This window comes from Streptopelia decaocto (genome assembly GCF_964273445.1).
Source record: "Streptopelia decaocto genome assembly, chromosome: 1".
Taxonomy (NCBI): Eukaryota; Metazoa; Chordata; class Aves; order Columbiformes; family Columbidae; genus Streptopelia; species Streptopelia decaocto.
Genome location: NC_138663.1, coordinates 186,856,774 through 186,875,739, shown reverse-complemented (window position 1 = coordinate 186,875,739; position 18,966 = coordinate 186,856,774). Strand labels below are relative to the sequence as shown.

The following is an 18,966-nucleotide window of genomic DNA, read 5'->3' as shown; positions in this document are numbered from 1 at the left end:
ATTATTTATATATAATGGGGAAAATGCTTTTAAGAAACATTTACACAATACATCATGTCATATATAGGAGATTTTGGCGGTGTAAACACTGCATAAGATCTTCCTTCTGTATGTCTCAAAATAGCAGAATTTAATTTGAAAAGATTACTGCTACAGAAAGCAAAGCTAATTTCAGGCAAATGGGTCTCTTGAAGCAACGATCACGAGCTTTTGAGGCTTTCTTCTGTAAATAAGTAATCTCAATAGAAATCAAAAGAGTTACCTAACTACTGGAATTACAATATCTACTGTAAAATTATTTTAAACTTACATCCTACTCCTTCATTCTCTGCACTAGAGAATACATTTTTAGCTGTCTTATTATGTCTGTGTACAGTGCCTGTTTCCAACGAGCTGATCTTATTTGGATCTGATAGCAAATGCTTAAGTGGCAAGTGACAAAGTCGCCTTCTATCAAAGACATAATTTGCCCATGCTTTGGCCACAGAGTGCAAGAAATCAAAAATTAGAAGACAGGCTTTGGACAAGTCTCATGGTTTGGAAGCTCTAAATTTTAAATATTAGGTAAAGGTTAGAAATGTTGGTGTAGAATACGCAAGTACAGGAGGTAAGATCACAGTGCATTATCATTGCCCTGCTAGTATGCATCAAGTTTTTGTTTTTCTAAAGAGTGTTTGGTTTCTTCCCAAGGCTTTATAATTGTTTTATTTTCAATTAGAATTTTTGTGAGCAAAATTTTCCTAGCAAAATTAAGGCTAGCATATGTGGGCACAATTCCTCAGTGCAGGGCATGACTCTTTAGAAGTCTGACAACTGGCATCCCGCCTTTAGGCTGTGCAAGCAGATAGAGTCAGAATATGACTTTTCTTGCATAATGTGTGCTTGAGTTAGGTATTGCAAACTCAAAACTAATCTAAAACTTTCCAGACATAATCCAGGCCTGAATGTTGAGACACGATGTATTTTTCACTTATATGTTATCTTAAAAATGCCTTATCAGACTGTATTTCAAAAGCATAGAATGCCTCATTTAGCGGATTTCATTATTTCATTAGCATGTCATACATATTTAAATTCAATCACCTTTTGCTTCTTACCTTATTAATTACATTTTTCTGTTGAAATAGTTTGATTACCCTCTTCAGTGGCCTCTCTTAAGAAACCTTTGCTTACATGTGAATATTTTGAATTAAGGATAAATGAAATTCCTTTTTGCTGTCAAAACCAAATTGTGAAAATGCATTGCATGGCTTTGAAAATCAGTACAGTCTATTAGCAGACCTGTCAATATAAAAAGTGCATTCCATTTCCACCTCTTGCTCTAATAACCTTTTCTATGTTACTCAGAGGCCGTTCACATAATCAGAGTATATTGTCAGCTTACTGGAGTTGGGGAAGCATGAAATGAAAATCGCGTTAATATTGATCCAATTCTCTTACTTGCAAGTGTCCTTGATGTCCTTTCCACTGAGCAATAACTGTTGGTGTGATGTAGTTATTTTCCTCTCAGCTGTTACTGTACTTCTATAAAATGGCTGGAAACACAGGGAAATTTTATTGCTCTTAATTATCTTTCTTGTGTATCATCTTTGCCTGTTTAAGTGATCCACAGCATATGAGAGAACTCGGCTTCTTTCTGCAATTTATCAAACTACAGTATACACTGAGAGGCTGCATTTCAAACTGACAGGGATTTGTAAAGGTCAGCAGTCATGAAATATGAATCCATTCCTGTGTGTACAAGTTACAGTGGCAAACTACATCTTAATCCAAATATAAACATTTGGCTGTTTTAACCTCCCGTTAGAAGGACTTCTGGTTCCAGTCAGGATGAAGACGGCCCTTCGAGAGCCTGAAATGCCTTGTGTCATGTGCTGGGCTGGGCATATCCAACTGTAACCCCCTGGATGTCTGTGATGGCTGCTGAATCAGTGCAAGATCCTTTCTCACATGCTTAGCACACCTGAAATCTCAAATAAATACAATTATAATATTGACAACTTCTAAAAATTGATCTCATAACCACTCCGAACCTCAGTTTTTCTATCAATAAACAATAAAAATAACAAGTGTCCAAGGTGGTAACTTCACCTTTATATTTATGTAGGTCAGTAAACAGTAATATACAACACTTCGACTACAATTATTTCTTGTTTAAGAAACCCTCAGTTTCATTTGAGAAGTGATCATTTTGGCCTCGCCCTTATTCTCAGTCTCCTCCTTGGCATAGTTTGTGTCAGTCTCATTCATACAATGCAAAACATCTGAGAAGTCTGAAGAGGAAAAGCTATACAGCAGTATTTATTTACAAATGACTCACATAAAGAAGGTGATTTGGTCAGATTTTAGGCATAAAAGTTGGAGAAAAATGTATGGCATGCCTCTGATTATATTTTCAGATATTTATTATAGAAAACAAAAATGTGATTTGGTTTTACTTTTGGTGGAAGCAAATTCCAATACAAATGTATGCGATTTTTAATTTTTGCACAGTTTTCGTAGCCCGTCTCCCTCATTTCTTCAAAGATCTTTAATAATGAAAATATGATTTAGATTCCTCTGGCTTTTATTAAATCTATTAAAACCAGCTTTCCTTTAATAACAGTCACTTCTCTGATTCTCTAGGGAAACTCAATTATATGCCAGTCAAAACTGCCAGTTCCAGAAACACATTGCAATTTAAATAACAACTCTAGCAGACACGGGTGGGGGCAGTTCATGGTGATATTCCAACAACGGTCTGCTGCTCCAAGCCAGAGGTCCGGTCTCTTGAGGAGACCCAGGATACCTGGTGCACAATTCTCATGGAGGGATCGGCAGCCCTAGGAGGGCTGGCTCTGTAGACACGCAGAAAGATATTAGGCTGGGGTGGAATGGTCACCATGTCGATGATTTAATCTCACTGGGTTTTGTAGGGGTCAGTTTACAGACTCCCAAGCAGCTGCTCTCCATAACTGTGATCGCTGCCAGGGTCCCGGTGCCTAATCGAGTTAGTAAAGATTAGCAATGAAAGCAGGGATTTAAACTGTTAGGATATATAAAGCAGGAAGATTATCTCGCAAAGCTTTTTTCTAAGTGTTTTCAACTAATAATAATGTTGAATGGACAAAAAAGGTAGATAATAACGTTTCATTTTAATTCTGTGTGCACATAAGCTTGATTCATTCTGTAAAAGTTATAGTTTGTGCAATAAACAAAAAATATCTTCCAAGAAAAAAACTTGGTTCTTTCAGACTCTGTTGAGAAATTATATTCTACCTGTGAGATAATTTCATGGTTCACATCATGACCTATTGGGTAGTCTTTTTGTAAGGAATTAATTCTGAATTCCTTTATTTAATAAAATATTTAAAACTACCTTAGGTGATTAAAATTCAGCAAAAAAAGCAATGTTCTACAGAGCAGTAAGTACCAGTGATCTGCAAGCAGGAAAAAGCAACTTTATCCTTAAAAGTTTCTGAGGAGAACTCAGCTTCACAAAAACTGTACTTCAGCTGCTATAAAAGAGAGTTTTTAATTAAATGCAGCATTTTACTGTAGAGAGAACAGACTTTCTTATGTCAAAATGCTCCTTTAGAAGCCACATAAAACTGTAAAAGACAATATATGAAAAAGCTTTCTTACAGAAAAGAAGAACACCATCCCATGAAGCAGATTTCCAGATGTTTGGAAACATTAGAATTTCCTGTCAGTATATTTAGGTAACATTAAAATGAGGTTAACTTTCCATTCTGCCATCTCTCTTCAAAGATCAAAGAGCACTCACTGCATAAATTGCCTTATCGGTAATTCGTTGAAGTAAACTATGGAAACAACTTTATAAGAAGCAGTAGTCTCCTTTTGTTGGTTACAGTATTACCGAGCAAACTTTTCTTAAAATTAACCATATCTTTAACCTCATTTTTTGCTAAATATGGAGAAAAAAATTAAAACACAATATTTGAATATATATATATAACAAATGGATAGAAGTAGAAAGAGAACTAGAAACTCCTTTCCTGTATTCAACTAAGTCATAGTATTTAGTATAATGTCTAACAAAATGAGCATACATTGGCATAAATGTAATCAACAATATGTTATGTTGGTACTGCTAATTTAAAAATTGTATTTAGTTTTTGTGGGTCTGGACACTTACAATGTCTTTGAAATTTAGATTGCATCTCTAGAACCTGTTGTGACCTACAGAACCCAACAGGGAATTTATTGATTTAATTGAAAACAGAGAAGTAAAAATTCAGATGTAACAATAACCTCCTCAAAATTTTTTAAAGTATTGCCTATATTCAAGATTTCTAGAGGCTGTAGCTGCAAAATCACATGAGACTCTCCTGTTCTTTGGAAATTATTAGGGTTTTGTGGGGGATTGTTTTGGGATCTTTCGGTCTGCTAAGTAATTTCTGTTTAAGGAAAAGTAATGCTACTGGAAGAAAGATTAGTAAATTCTTGGCAATATTGTACAAGTTTACTGTGCAGCTTATATAACCCTTCAGACATATAAAATGCACACCTTTTCATGGAAGTTGAGATTTTGTAGAGTGGCTGTTGGTTTATTTAATTTCTTTAAAAGATGAGCTCTTTTCAATTATCCTAAAGCTACTGTAGGAAGCCAGTTTTGAACATGCACATTTTAAAAAATGAACAAGATGATAACAGGTGCAACAAAAGATGGATTTTTTTAAAATAGCTTCTCTAATCTTATACATTGCCATGAAATATCTTTAAGACAGAGCCTTCAAGTTTTAAGAAATTAAAGCACCAACTTCAGGTAGACTTCAGTGCAAGATGAGTGACATATTTCCTTTAACTCCTTTGAAAAATGTAGTTTTAAGAATTACTATGATGCTTATTTCAAGGCTTCTTTTCAAATCCCAGTCTAGAAAAATATCCCTGTAGAAGGATAAGGACAAGAACTGATAGCAACTGCCAATTCCAGTTCTGTGCAACCCAATGTCAAAATGTTTGTCTTGAAAGTGTATCTAGTTTCTTTTTTTTTTTCTGTTTTGATGGATTTGAAACATTTTCTAATTAGACTTAGGAAATGACATTAATACCATTCTGTGTTCTGTCTTTAAAATACAAATTCCTTGTGTCCTAAAAAGAGATTTAAATGAAATATCTGGAAATGAATTTCATTTCTTAGTAATTTTGCTGGGACTTTGAAAAAATAATTTGAATTATTTTTTCTCAAACACACTGAAATATAAAGTATTCATTTATTCATCTCTTCTTTTTATATCATTGTTAACAATACTAGACATAGTTTTATGTCATATAATTTTTTATTCAGTTTGTTGTCTGGTTTTAAAGAGACAAGTTGTTTTTCTTATTTGGTGAGGTTCTCTTCTTTTAAAACCTTTTTGAAGTTATCTTGAAATATAAAAATAGAACATCTGTGACAGATCTGTTTTGAACATATTTCACATTTCAGGATTCAAGGAGATCTGGTGGTCTGTGGTCTTCGCTTGTTAATTTCTTGATGAATGGGTAGAAAGGCCACGAAGTGCACTCAGTACAGCACGTCTTCCGAAGATAGATGATCTCAAATAAATTCTATTCCCAATCAGTTTTGATTTGTTGGGTGTTAAACCATTTCTTTGTAAGGACAGTGTTTACAAGCCTTGTAATGAGACAGCCCTGTGAGACCTTACTCTTCTTGCTGTAATTTTGATAAATGGAACTCTAATTCATAAATGATATAGTGATTGAAGGGCAACTCTGGGTCTCGTACACTTTCATTTAGATAAATGTTTGGTACAGTATGGCAAAACTGAGGTGCACTCAACAAAGTGATAAATTTAAACAACAGCCAACCCAGAACTTTTTTCCAGCAAGACAAAGAAGTTCCATTTACTATATTTCTTTTAGATAAATGTATGTTTAATATTATAAACCAGAATGGATTTTAGAACCATTTGTCTTGTTGCTGAGCTCAAAATTTGCCAGACTAATTTAATGCCTTCTGCTCTACCACTTTTCTTACATTGGTGTCTGGCAATATTTCTATAACCTGGTAACTGGAACCTTCATCACAAGAAATTTAAAATCCACTGAATTTCAGGCTCTTCTGATGCATTTTAAGTGTCAGGAATAATTTGGAGCTTGGAACTTTTTTTCTTTCAATTTTAAAAATGTATCTTCCTGCATAAATCATTTTAAAAGACTGTCACTAATCTAATCAGTTACTACAGAAATGGCTGACTCTACGATTACTCCAGATTAGTACTTTCGAAGTAATTCATTTGAAGATTATCACTTTTTATAAAGCTCAGAAACTTCAATTAACACTCACTAGAACTACCAAAAATGAAGAGAACAGTATTTTTGTGCTTCCGTCATGCTAGTTCATCTCAGGTACAGTCTTCTTTAGTGTCAAACACTTCACAGCAGGAACTATTACTTGTATCAAATGAGGCTAAACTCCCTTGTAGTAAACACAAGGGTAACAAGATCCTGCTCTAGCAATTAAATACTCAGGACAATTCTGATGTAGTAGAACTGAAGGTCTGTTGTGTTTTTCCAAAGTCCTGCAATCCTTGCTCCTTTTTGTGAATTAGGGAAGAAAAAACAAAACAAACTAACAAAAAAAACACAAACAAACAAAAAACACACACGCACACACACACAAAAAAAAAAACCCAAACCAACCAAACAAACAAAAAACAAAAAAACATGCTTGGACATAATACTGAAAACTTTTCCAACTGTTAGTTACTTGATTTGATTTGATTTGAAATTGGGTGAATAATGACAGTTAATTGTACTAAGTAGTAACCTGTGCAAGTGAGGTAATGATCACAGCCTAATAACAGAACACAGCAAAGCACAGTGTATTAGTGCATATCAGCATCAACATCGTTTTAATCCTATCAGTATCAGTGTGGACCTAAAGGAGAGAGCATTAAACAGGAGGACTAGAGATACTGTCCTTCATTTTGGGCTTGGTGAAAAAACGGAGTTTTCTTGCTTGTTTTTCTTTACCTGCTCAACAACCTCAGAAATAACAATTGGGGTAACAGCAATAGTGTACGAAAGTTTAATATTATGCAATGTAAAACCTGAGGTTGTCTCAGCCTGAGGTGGAGACCAATATCAAGCAACATGCCGACAGGGATCTTGGAACTGCATATACACGCTAACAGAAAAATATGCCTCCACCATTTTTATTTATATGGTGTGACTCTCCTGTGTACACACTAATTAGAAGATTCATATAAGTAGGAAATAAAATCATAAGACCTCCCCCACTGTTTGTAATAACAAAACTGCCTGACATATCAGTTCATTCCATGCATCTGCCTTCACTAACCTATCTGCTTACTATATCCTTCTTAGTTGTCCTCTCTTAATATGAAGCTGTGAGCCTTTCTGGGCTTTACCTTATCATTTTACATCTGCCATAATAGTATTTGTCATGTTTATGTTCAGTCATTGTAGAAGAAAAGCAAAATCCACAAATGCCTGGTTTTCCTCAGATTTCCCCCACCATTTTGTAGCTTAGTAGGAAGCAAATTTCCAAAGTATCATACAGAAAGGAGAGAGAATATTTGGGTTTTATTTCTTGGTTGGCAGAACCAAAGATGCCCAGATCTTGTATGGTCCAAGGTGAAGATGCAGGGTTTTCTCTTTAGGAAAAATACTGAAAGCTTTCTTGCCTTAGACTACTATGAGTCTGTAGTACTGAAAATAAAACTAATGACCTCTCCTCAGCTAAGAAAGAAACATTGTGCAAATATCACGACAGTAACATTTATTATATTAAAGCTATTTATGATTCTATCATTTGACCACACTATGATTAATTTCTTACATCATGCAAATAAACTCTGGCAAGCACTAGTAGGACCTTCCCAAAATGTAAGATGGGATCTCTCCTGCTGTACGGAACTGTCAGTCTGAACAGAAAAAAGTCGGTTGTAGACAAGAAGGAAGGGTAAGGCTCTCCTGTGAAGTCCTTTGGCACATGTCCATACACCAGCATTTTTACTGTTCTCCTTGAAAACACACACACAGGCAGACACCAAAGTTCCCTCACCGTGCTTGTCTTTTTTAGTATTTTCTGAGTCTCTGCCTAGCCTACCTTGTTGTTACTGTACATTGAGATAACACATCCCTTACTTCACCATCCTGTCATGCTTATCTCTCAGATGAAAATCATGACAGATTTTGAATTTCCAAAAGCAACTCCTTTATTTAGAGTAGGTGTTTGAGCTCTCAGAGCTTCGTCAGAGTCAGGACAACAGGAACCCAAGATAAACACTTGCTGAATTTCTTGCAGGTGGAGAACTAATGGAACAACATTGAACATAAAGTAAATAGCAATTATTAAAAGCAGAACAGTCTTTGTGCAAGAGTTTTTATTTTATTCAAGATATGTTTTGAAATACAGAATAAGGCTGCATATTTTGTAAACCTTGATAAAGTTTTAGAAAATGTTTCTTTCTTTTTTGTTTCTTTCCTTTTTCAATAAATATGATTTATACTGTATTTTTTTGCTACTTTGTTGTGGTTGTTTTATATTTATATTATAATTCAGCTAAATTCACAACATTTGTAATTTTTTTTTAGGCACTGAAGAGGATGTAGTGAAATCAAAGAAAACTTTCCGAAGTCAAGCTGTGGTAAATCAGAATGCAGAAACAGAGCTTATGCTGGAAGGAGATGATGATGCTGTTAGCCTGCTCCAAGAGAAAGAGATTGACAACCTTGCAGGTAATTATATTTTTAATTACAAGTAAGATATGAGCCAAAAGGCTCTTTTAAACTTGCCAGTTCTTGACCTTTGTGGTTAGTGTCTTAATATTGACAGATAAGTATACAATTACAGTATGAACAGATTCTTTGTGTTGTAGATTTAATACCTTGTCCTACTAGGGATACTGATTACAAAGCATGTGCCCATTGCACAATATTTCAGCAGAGATGTGAGACTTAGCAGTGCCTCGAGTGCTTTTAGTACTGCCCGTGACTTGCTGAAAATTCTTTTAAACCATGGTGAGAACGTCTCATTTTTGGTCAAAATGGAAAAGTGGACTAATTCTGTAACTCGGGGTTTTGTGAGTCAGTGTGGTTGTGCGTGTCCATGGCCTGATCCCAAGGGCCACACAGCTTGTGGTGAGACACCTGCACTCCCGCTGGCACCCGCTTCTCTCCGTGATGGAGTTAAGGGGGATCTGCAGAATCTCAACCCATCTGTCACGGCGAGGGAAAAAGTTGCCTCTTGTAAATAGGAGCTAAGAAAGTGAAACTGTAACCAAGCTATGACCTACGTTGGTTATCAAATGAGCTGGGAGTGAGCCCTCTGTGAAAATGTACATGAGAGATCCCTTCTGCTTCTTTCTCCTGGTGTGAAGGTGTGCAGTGAGGTCTCAGTTCTATCTTCTAGCAGGTTCTATTGCAGTTTTGTCTGCAATCCTACCTTCCTGGGGATGTAGTCTGAAAAGAAGGGCATGTTGAGAGTTGAAAATGCACTCATCTATCAGATGAGATAAGAATGTGAGAACTGTGAAAAGCCATATGAAATTTTTATCTTTTTAAAAACCTGTATTAATTTATTCCACTAAGGGGAAGTTTTGTGATGTCTCACTTTTTTTTTTTTTTCTGCATAATGGAGTTTGTAAAATAGCTACCTTTGCTCCTGTACTTTCTTCTGATGAAAAAGTGGAAAGTTGTAGCAAAGATAAGATCATAAATGGATGGTAAAACCAAATCAAACAAATGAACAAAGGCAAAAAATGCCTACATGAAAGTTAGCCTCATACTTTGAAACTAGAGCAGAGCAAGGGGGGAAGTAAATGCTTTTATTTGGGAGCAACCATCAGTATATGATTATCACAGTTAATATGTCGGCCTGCTTGCTTCTTCAGTCTGCAGCTAGCTGTTGCTGAGACACTGCTGTCTTAATAAAATAGTGTGTCAAGTAGGACCATTAGAGGGATAATTTGATCCATGTCCTTTTCTCCTTTAGAACTAAAACTCAGCACTGCTTTGGCTAAGTTCTGATATCTAAGAACAGTGCTTCCAACTAAATATGCATACGTTGCTACAGGTTAAAGTCTGCAATATGCATTTACATTGAAATATTGATTTGAACTGCAAAGTGGACATGAAATTTTCTTGTCCAGTCTGGAAAAACTCAGAGTCAGCTATAAAATTCTTGTATATGCCCCAACACTGCCATTTTGTTCAAAGACACCAATGCGATACAATCCCTATAGCTACATCCCTCTGCAAAAACCTGGTATTTCAATGCATCCTTAATACATGCAATGTACTTTTACTTGAAATCACTACATATATGACATCCCCTGGAATTCTAGTCTTTTCCTTTTACAGTTTCTAGAAATTGGGAGATATTGTCAGTATTAGAAAAAAAAAAAAAAATATTAAAAAAAAACAACCAACCAACCAAACAAACAAACAAACAAACTTTTGAAATATTGACAAGATGTGTCCCCTAACAGTGTCAGAAATTAGCCTTTGTGTTCCCTGTCCCAAGTGTGGTGAGGTAATGTGCTAATGTTGCTCTATGTGTACCAAAAACTGTGAATGTGTCAGAAAGAACCCACGTTCCACTACCTCATTTTTACTGTCATCTTAGCTGCAGCCTGTGCTGTTTGACTCCTGCTCATTTTTGGAGCTGAAATGATTTGGGGAGTTAATGGTCACACACGGTATTGTATCTGTCTTCTGTAAATTTTACCAATCAGTGAAAAAAAAATGAATCCTTCCATACCCTCTGTTTCACTGCATGATTTTGCATGGGTTTGCATTTAATGATGTCACTGTTTTCCACAGTTTTTAGTATATACAATGTGACTCTGAAACTTGAGTCCAAGAACTGAAGTCAAGAAAAGCAGTTGGCCAGGAAAGTGGGGTTTGTGCTTAAGAAGGTTAGAACAATATCTGACAGCTCTGAAAAGCAAGCCACAATAAAGCCACACTGTACATTCTTGTCTAATTCTAAAGAGTTATGTAGATTCAGTGTATGTGATTTGGAAATCTTTCAGATATATCAAGTTATAGTATATCACAGCATCATTATCTAGTTACTGTTCAGAGTGGAATGACACATAGGAATTTCTATATTCAGATATGCTTCCAATTCAACTTTAAAGCTTAAATCAATTTAAACCTAGTTAGCAGTGATTTGGATTGTCTCAGGAAGGGATAGGAATTAAACAAAATCATTATAAACCAGGTTTAAATTGATTTAAGATTGTCCACATTTAACTAAAACAATTTAACCTTGTTTATTCTGTGAAACTAAGGCACCTTTTAAAAAGATGAGACCTTAGGTTTTATAAGACTTTTAATTAAGAGAATATAAATATTACAATATTTTGATTTGTGGAGTTAAAACTAAAAAAGGGAAAGTTTGAAACAGATTGAGGCTGTTCATACGAAGTTATCTGTACATACCTTTTGTTCCAGAGAGTCTTTATAGTTTTTCATCAACCATGTGGCACAAATCAATGTAAAGTTCACTTTGATAAATTACATATGGGATGGAGAATTTTTAAATACTTATAGTCTGAATATTTTTATTATATTATCTTAGTATTCCATATGTTGCAATGGCAATCGGTCAGATTTCATTATATTAAGTAGTATTTTAATAAAATATAAAAATCAAATTCCATGTTATTATGGTCTTAGAATTATTACTTCAAGATTTTTAACTAAAGCAGTATTTTATCTGTCTTACAATATGAGTTATCAAAAGATGATGTTCTTGTTTTAGCATTAACGTATTAAAATATTTTTACATTACATTTTTCTGTTTCAATTTTAGCTCCTTTTCTTCCCAGACTGTTCACTTCAAGAGGCAAGTCACATCTGTGTTAGAACTAATGACTGACATAGCCCAGTCAGTTTTAACAGTGTTCTAATATATTGCGAATCTGTGGATAATTTAATCAAATCCACTGTAGTGAGTTGATATTACTAACTCTTCTCCTTTTCCTTTTCTATTTTGTAATGCTGAAATAGAACTCTTAATACTTACCTTTTCTCTTAAGAGCCTGAGAATGCAAATTTGCTATCAGTTTGTCTTCTGCTTAGTAGGTGATTTTTTCAAAGTGAAAAATATGTGGATGTATTCTAATTTTGTCAGCAGGCATTCTCAAAGGAAAATATGTTTTAACAGACAATTAATTTCCTTTCTTCATAGTTTTTTGTTTTGTTTTGTTTTTAAAGCACTGATCTTGCACTAAAATAGGTCATAAATTTTTTTAAAAAATAGAATAAATGTTGAACCACTCAGGTTTTATGAATTTTACGTTTTCTTTGTTATGAAGTTGCAGTTGAATTGCTGAGAATAGTTTGTGCACAACCAAGAGCAGAATTTGGCCTTAATGGCATTTTTGAAAGATCCACGTTCTGTAACTGGAGCAGATTTTAGCTATTTTGTCATATGGCTGGTAGCAACAGCAAGTAGGCCCCAGCCAAGCAAAAAGTATCCCTGACAAAGTATTTTGCTACTCTCTGAAGTGTAGTTTCTAGAAAGAAAAAAGGAAATAAAGATATGAGGCTTTGGGTTATTTTAGGAAGATAAAAAGCTTTGGCAGGCATCTGTCTGGTTACTTGCATGGGCTCAATCAACTTCCTCACAAGCCATGGTGAATTACAGCTTCACAACAGTCTTGCAAGAATAAATACATATTATTCATTCCATTATACAAGGAGATTGGGTAACTCATCCAAATAAACCAAAGGAAAGCCACTAACTGCCTTTAATGCATCTTAGTCTTAACGTATCTTAGCCTTCACTAGTGAACTTTCCCTTCTTCTTGGACAACTGTCTCTAGTTGGAAGGAAGCCCCCCCACCCCAATGCAAGTGTGCCAGGAAGGCTTGAGTAAGATACAGCATCCCAGCACTGCATTAACTTTTAGCAACTGTCAACTTCAGTGTAGAAATATTTCTAGAAAGCAGCATTACTACTGCTAAATAGGAGCTGATCTTCCATCCAAGCCCACATGGGTAGCTAGTCCACATTGGCTTGAGGACTAAATGTGATAAGCGAGACTTCTTGATAGTGTGCAGAGTGTAATGACTTACTGCCCTGCACTAAAGAACACGTTGGGTCATGAGGATTTGACAGCTTGTATTATTATTATTAATGAGATATAAGACCTTTCACATCCAGGTCATCTGTTTGAAGTCCAGACAAGACCGGTGGTAACCAAACATTATCAACATCTGTTTTGTGGCCTATGCAAAATAAGCCTTTTGTCTCATTTCAGACAAACTAACAGAAGTCATCACGATTTTGAGCGATTTCCAACTGAAAAAATATTTGACGCTGTCAGTAGAGGAAATTAGAATAGTTCCAAAAGTTCTACTACATAGAGTTGCATTTAAAAATGTACAGCAGTACCAAAAAAATCAAATAAAATAAATAAAATTAGCCCTTAGGGAAATTTTCTATTCCGAGTTCTAACAAAGGACTCATTTACATTTCTGAAATTATTTTGAAGCCTTGCATAGAGTCAGACGCAGTAATAAAACACTAACACCCCCAAGGAGTGGCATCTAAAACCACAAAAAGCCCACAAAGTAAGTATTTGAGATGGAAAACTGAAATACAATTGACTCATCTTCATATATATAATATGCATTTATTATTTATATGTGTACATGTTTAGTTACAGTAACATTTCTTATGGCCAAAATCTGACACTGAGTTTTCTTTACAAGAATTGACCAGTGTAGACAACCTCTGGTAAGCAAAGCCGTTTGCTACTTTTTCTTACCTAGTCTTAAGGAGTAATGGAGGGAGTAATTGTTTTTCCTTCTGTTGCCATCTCAAAATGTTGTTCAGGTATATAAGCTCTTTTTTTGTTTGTGTTTTTGTTTGTTTTGTTTTTGGTTGGGGGGGGGTGTATTTTATTGTAGTTAAACACTAGGTTTTCTTAATTAAAGAAAGCAACAATAACTTTGGCCTCTACTGAGAAGGCAGATTTTTGAATTATTAGGTTTCACAGGGAAAAAAAAACAACCAACCAAAACAAAACAAAAACAAAACAAAACAAAAACAAAACAAAATCAAAACAAAAAAAATCATTTGTTTGGGACCAACCAAAGGTCAGTTTGTTATGTTACGTTATCTTCTGTAAGAATAATGGGTTGAAAGAAAGGACCAAATAGCACATTATATTGTCTCCAGTACTGACCACAGCCTATCCAAGAGGTTTTGGAGGAAAGGAAAGGGATCATCTTCATCCCTCTCAGCTCCTGGACAGCAAAGAAAGACAGTGGTTCTGAGAGTGGCCTCATCTTCCCTCTCCAACCCTTCTCCTCCCTCCCTGGTGTGTCCTCTCCTGTGGGGCTGGGAGAGCCCTGTGCCCATCACATGTTCTCCTTCTGCTCCAATGGTTGCCATCCGTACACCAGTGGCTCTGAGTGGCACTGGCCATCTGTGGGGATCCAAGGGGGACAGAAAGCAGGAACCACAAGGGAAGCTCAGGAAGGGCTGTCACAAACTGTGCAGTGATGCTTCCTAATAATTCTCTCTCAGCCTCCAACACCTTGCACCTCTAAGGCTTCCAAAGTCAGAGGTAGTAGTTATTCTCTTTCTTTTTTTCCCATTTTCTCTCTCACTCTTCTCTCATGAACTCTCTTTCTCTCACTGTCTTTTTTCTCTGTATGGAGGTAGCTAAGGTACCTTAAGATTTTCCATGTTTTGTATATTTTTCTTTAAGAAAGTACATTTGTATATGTGCACACACAAATATGTCAGTTAAATAACAAATATCAAGGTTTCATTAGAAAACATCCGAAAAAGTCTTAATATTTCTCCTACCTTTTCAAGCTTCTCAGTGGAAACTATTCACTGAATTCAGCATCACTCCTATGTCGTTTTCTCCTCTCCAACTCAATTTTTCTTGCAAATTAGCATTCAATATAGGAATGCCATTGCAGGGGGTTGTGTGTTTCGGGAAGGGACAGGAACATGGAAGAAGAGTGGTTCTTTTTCCCTTTTTATGGTAGACATGTAACCACACAAGCCTTGCACTTCCAAAAATGGAAATTTAATTCAAACAGATTTCCATAGTTTCTGCTGATTATATATTCAGATTTCGATCCTCAACTCTAAGTATAGAAAAGAAAAATGTATTTGTATGAGTTTATTTTAGAGGATAGATTCAGGCATAAACTGAAAACAGTTATACTTTTGATATGTAGTTGGATTTCACATTGAAAACAACAACGACAAAGAAAAATCCCCACAGTTTCTATAATATACTATTTTTAGACATCTAAGTGCTTATTCTAATATTTTTTCCACATTACTATCTAAAATAGCTTAATATTTTATAAGGTGGTTGTCAGTTGCATATGACTGCTACTAAGCACAGCTTTTAAGACCTTTTCTCTTTGTACCTTATTATATCCCATTCTTAAGTTTGAGAATTTTTGACATTTAAAATGGCAGCTGAATTTCCTGCTTTCCAGGAAAAATTAAATTTATTTTAATAATATTTAATAAAAATATTTATTTATTTAAATTGATTTAAAATTAAATCAATTCAAATGTTGTTGTTTTGTATTTATGGAAGGCTATGAGAGTGCTTCCTGTGCACCTACTGTCCACTCTTACCAGTCTACTTCAATTTCTTTTTTTTTTTTTCCCTATTAATTGCAAAACTGTTTTGATTTGAAACTTCTAAGGCTGCAGAATTAAGCTACAGTGGAGCCTACGAGTGCACACTTGCCTAATGCATAGATCTGCAACTTCTCCCTTTTCCTGAAGTACCACAGTCTGGGTGGAACTCGTTAGCTGATCAAAGGTCAAGCTGGTGAGCTACCTAATATAGAGGAGAGAGACTGCAGAGAGACAGGTCTAGACGTAAGCAACCAGACTCCACAGTTCTGCACTTTATTTTATCTTCACTACCTAATTGATTTCCATATGAAAATCCCTATTCTCCAAAATTCATGTAAGACCCTATAGGGACAGACCTACGTATATTAGTGGTAGGAGTGTATCCAGAACTTCTGCTGACCTGTGGACAAGATTTTTTGCTTTTGTTGTTGTTTTGGCATTTGTGTTAAAGAAGCAAGCTAATAAGTTGGTCAAGAAGACCATTTGGTTAGTCTTGGTTTCATTGTCCAGAAATTGTACAAGAGGCAGCCTTATCCAGTACACTGGATGGCCCTCACTGGCAGCCTATTACACAAGTGCTTTTGGCTTAACTTTCTAAAGAAATGAGGTTTACATGGGCATTGTCCATCAGCCTCTATCTTTGTAACTTCTGAACCTGGAAACCATTTTGAACAAACTTTAACACAGGAGTAAGGATTTCAGAAGCAATAAAATTCCTTCAGTGAAATCAGGTTATTACAGAAGAAAGCCTACATGACAGAGCCTGCCACATCAGTTCTCCTTTTGATAGGTATGAGAGAATCTATGTGAGAGTCTTCAGAAGTTCCCTAACTGTGGGAAAGCAAACATGCCATCAGCCAGCAGACAAACTTATACTCAAAAACATTCTTTATCCATTCTGGTGTTGTTTAGAGATACTCATATTTTCAGAAATTTTTGAAGTTACAACTATTAAATCTTAGATAACTCTTCCAACTATACCTAGCAAGTTACATGCTAATTCAATTTAATTCTTTCTTCCCACACACATATAGGAGTAGCTAACCAAATAAGTAAACTAAAATATCATGAACTATCTGAACACAACACTTCACTACAGTCTCAAGAAGTATAAGGCTTACAGTTTATCCTGAAAAGCTTTTCCAGAATGGAGATGAGAAGAAATGAAAGCTGAAGGCTCACATCCTTCACTTCATTTCCAATCAGCTGAGCTCTATTGGCATGACAAGGTGCACAAGCTGGACTGTATAGGATACCCATCAAGTCTGGTTCACTCAGACTTGCAACTGGGATTTGATGCCTCCTGTTCCTGACTCATCACAATGAGTTCCTGTGTCAGTGGGATACTGCTATAGCAAGATGCACCCAGCTTTCTCCTTTCTTCTTCCAATATTCATTATGCTTTTCTAAAATGTGTTTTTTCTGTTTTTTTTTTATTAAATAGACAACTATAGTGGCTCCCTCAGAGAGAAAAACTGTAACTTATGTGGGCGAAAAGAAGTACCTTAAATTTTACCAGAAAATTAGGAGAAAGCTAGCGCGGGTCACAGTGCATTAGTGTAGTATACTGCCATCTGGATGCACTGCTTAACAATCAACTTCTTAGTTCCCAAACTAGCTTGAATTACTCAGTCCTTCCAAGGTATAGCTTCAGGCAGAGCTCACTGTATGAATCTAATTTTGAAGTGGCAAATATTTGCATTGCGGTAGTGAGGTCCCTATCCCAAATATTTAAGTCTCTAGCCAGCTGTAAATCATTAAGGGGAGTCTTGATTATTATTAATACTTGGTCATCTGACAGGTTGGCGCTTGAACAACTCAGAGTTTGAGCACAGTTCAGAGGTTCTCATGTATGCCACAGTACAAATCAGACTTTATCTGCAAAAGGAGGCAAAAGTTGATTTTCTCAGTTGCTTTAGGCTGTTAGGCACACAGCTAATTGTTCCATGGTAAGAAGGTATCTAGGAAGATTGACTTTGGTATAGTTTTGAGTTTCTCTCTGCATATTCTGTAACCATTGTAACCATTTTATTAAATGGCTGCTCTCATTTTGAACAATATAAAGAGATACTTATTCCCAGGAATATTGCAAAACACATTTTCTCTCAGGAAGAAGTACTATTTTATATTTTTCCTTCAATGTGACTAGGAAGGTATGGAATTCAAATAATAATTTATCTATGGAGGTGCATGCATCAGTTAATTCAAATATTTGGAAAGTACGTGTACATTTTAGAGAAAACTACTTTTTTTTTTTCTTAAGCAATGCTATCTTTAATTATTTTCACAATCCCATGAAAAAGATGTATTTATTTCTTAGTATTTTATTCACAGTTGTAATACTTAAGATTATTTTTATTTACATTTTCTTTTTAATCAAGCACACTTGTTTGCTGTTATGGCACCACTTAAGAGAACTGAGTTGCTGTAATTGTTTAGTTATTGTTGAAAAAGACCATTGTGGTTGATCTTTGATGTTAGCAGTAGTGTTAGATGCTTTATAGAGAAAAGGGGGGAAAGTGGGGAAAATTTTGGATATCAGGGCCTATCCGCACTGGCAATGACATTTAAACAAACAATAAAAATCAATCCCTCCCTCACAATATGAAACATATGATTGTGCAAGAGTAAAAAGCCAACAAAGTAAGTTTGGATATCTCTGAAAACAGGGGAAAGGAACTGGGGTTGTTATTCAGTGGGGGAGGAGAAAAACAAGATTATGGTCATGTTTAGACTTAGATTCTGGTTTCTGCAATCAAAAAGTTGTGCAAATTGTTCTCTTTATTGAAACTGTTGAAAGTGATACGTAAAGAGAGCTGTATATATACATTCTTATAAAAGCCTTGGCTTTAGTGAAGGAGTTACTCCCTGTACCTGCTATAGTGGAGAACAAATTGGGGGCAAGCATCCTCATGTAAGTTCAATATATCTACTGCAGGAGTCTTTTTTTCAGGGTAGTTTGGATCAGATTTATGACAACGATAGGAACAAAAAGTGTTAAATTGTACGAATCGTTTTTTTAGGAAGCTTACCTTGTTTGCTAGTTATTTCCATGGCAGTGCATGTATTATATTAATGATGTTAATTGGTTGAAATATCTTTCTGACTACAGGGCTTTTCTCAAAGGCTTCTGGTGCCTATGCGTGTTTCTGCTTGTATGCTACGTGATTTAAATTACAAGAAACTGAAGTTTTGGTGTGCGTGAGTGTGTGTTACGCATACATGGTTTCAAGTATAAGGATTTGTAGTAATTTTAAATGCAAATCGGTGTCAGATGCACTTGGCTTCAGAGTTAAAGTGCTGAGAGAATTTCAGTTATCTTATTTCAAGGACATTGTAAGTGACTTTTAATAATTA

General features: G+C 35.5%; 1 protein-coding gene across 2 annotated transcripts in view; it reads left to right on the top strand.

Annotated features, from left to right (window-relative positions):
- The window catches only part of NBEA (neurobeachin), a 490,666-nt gene that overhangs the window by 311,763 nt on the left and 159,937 nt on the right, over positions 1-18,966 (top strand). For both annotated transcript variants that reach the window (XM_082063608.1, XM_082063609.1), the window contains one exon: positions 8,569-8,712. In XM_082063608.1, coding sequence (XP_081919734.1) covers positions 8,569-8,712 — 144 coding nt within the window. The remainder of the gene's footprint in view (positions 1-8,568; positions 8,713-18,966) is intronic.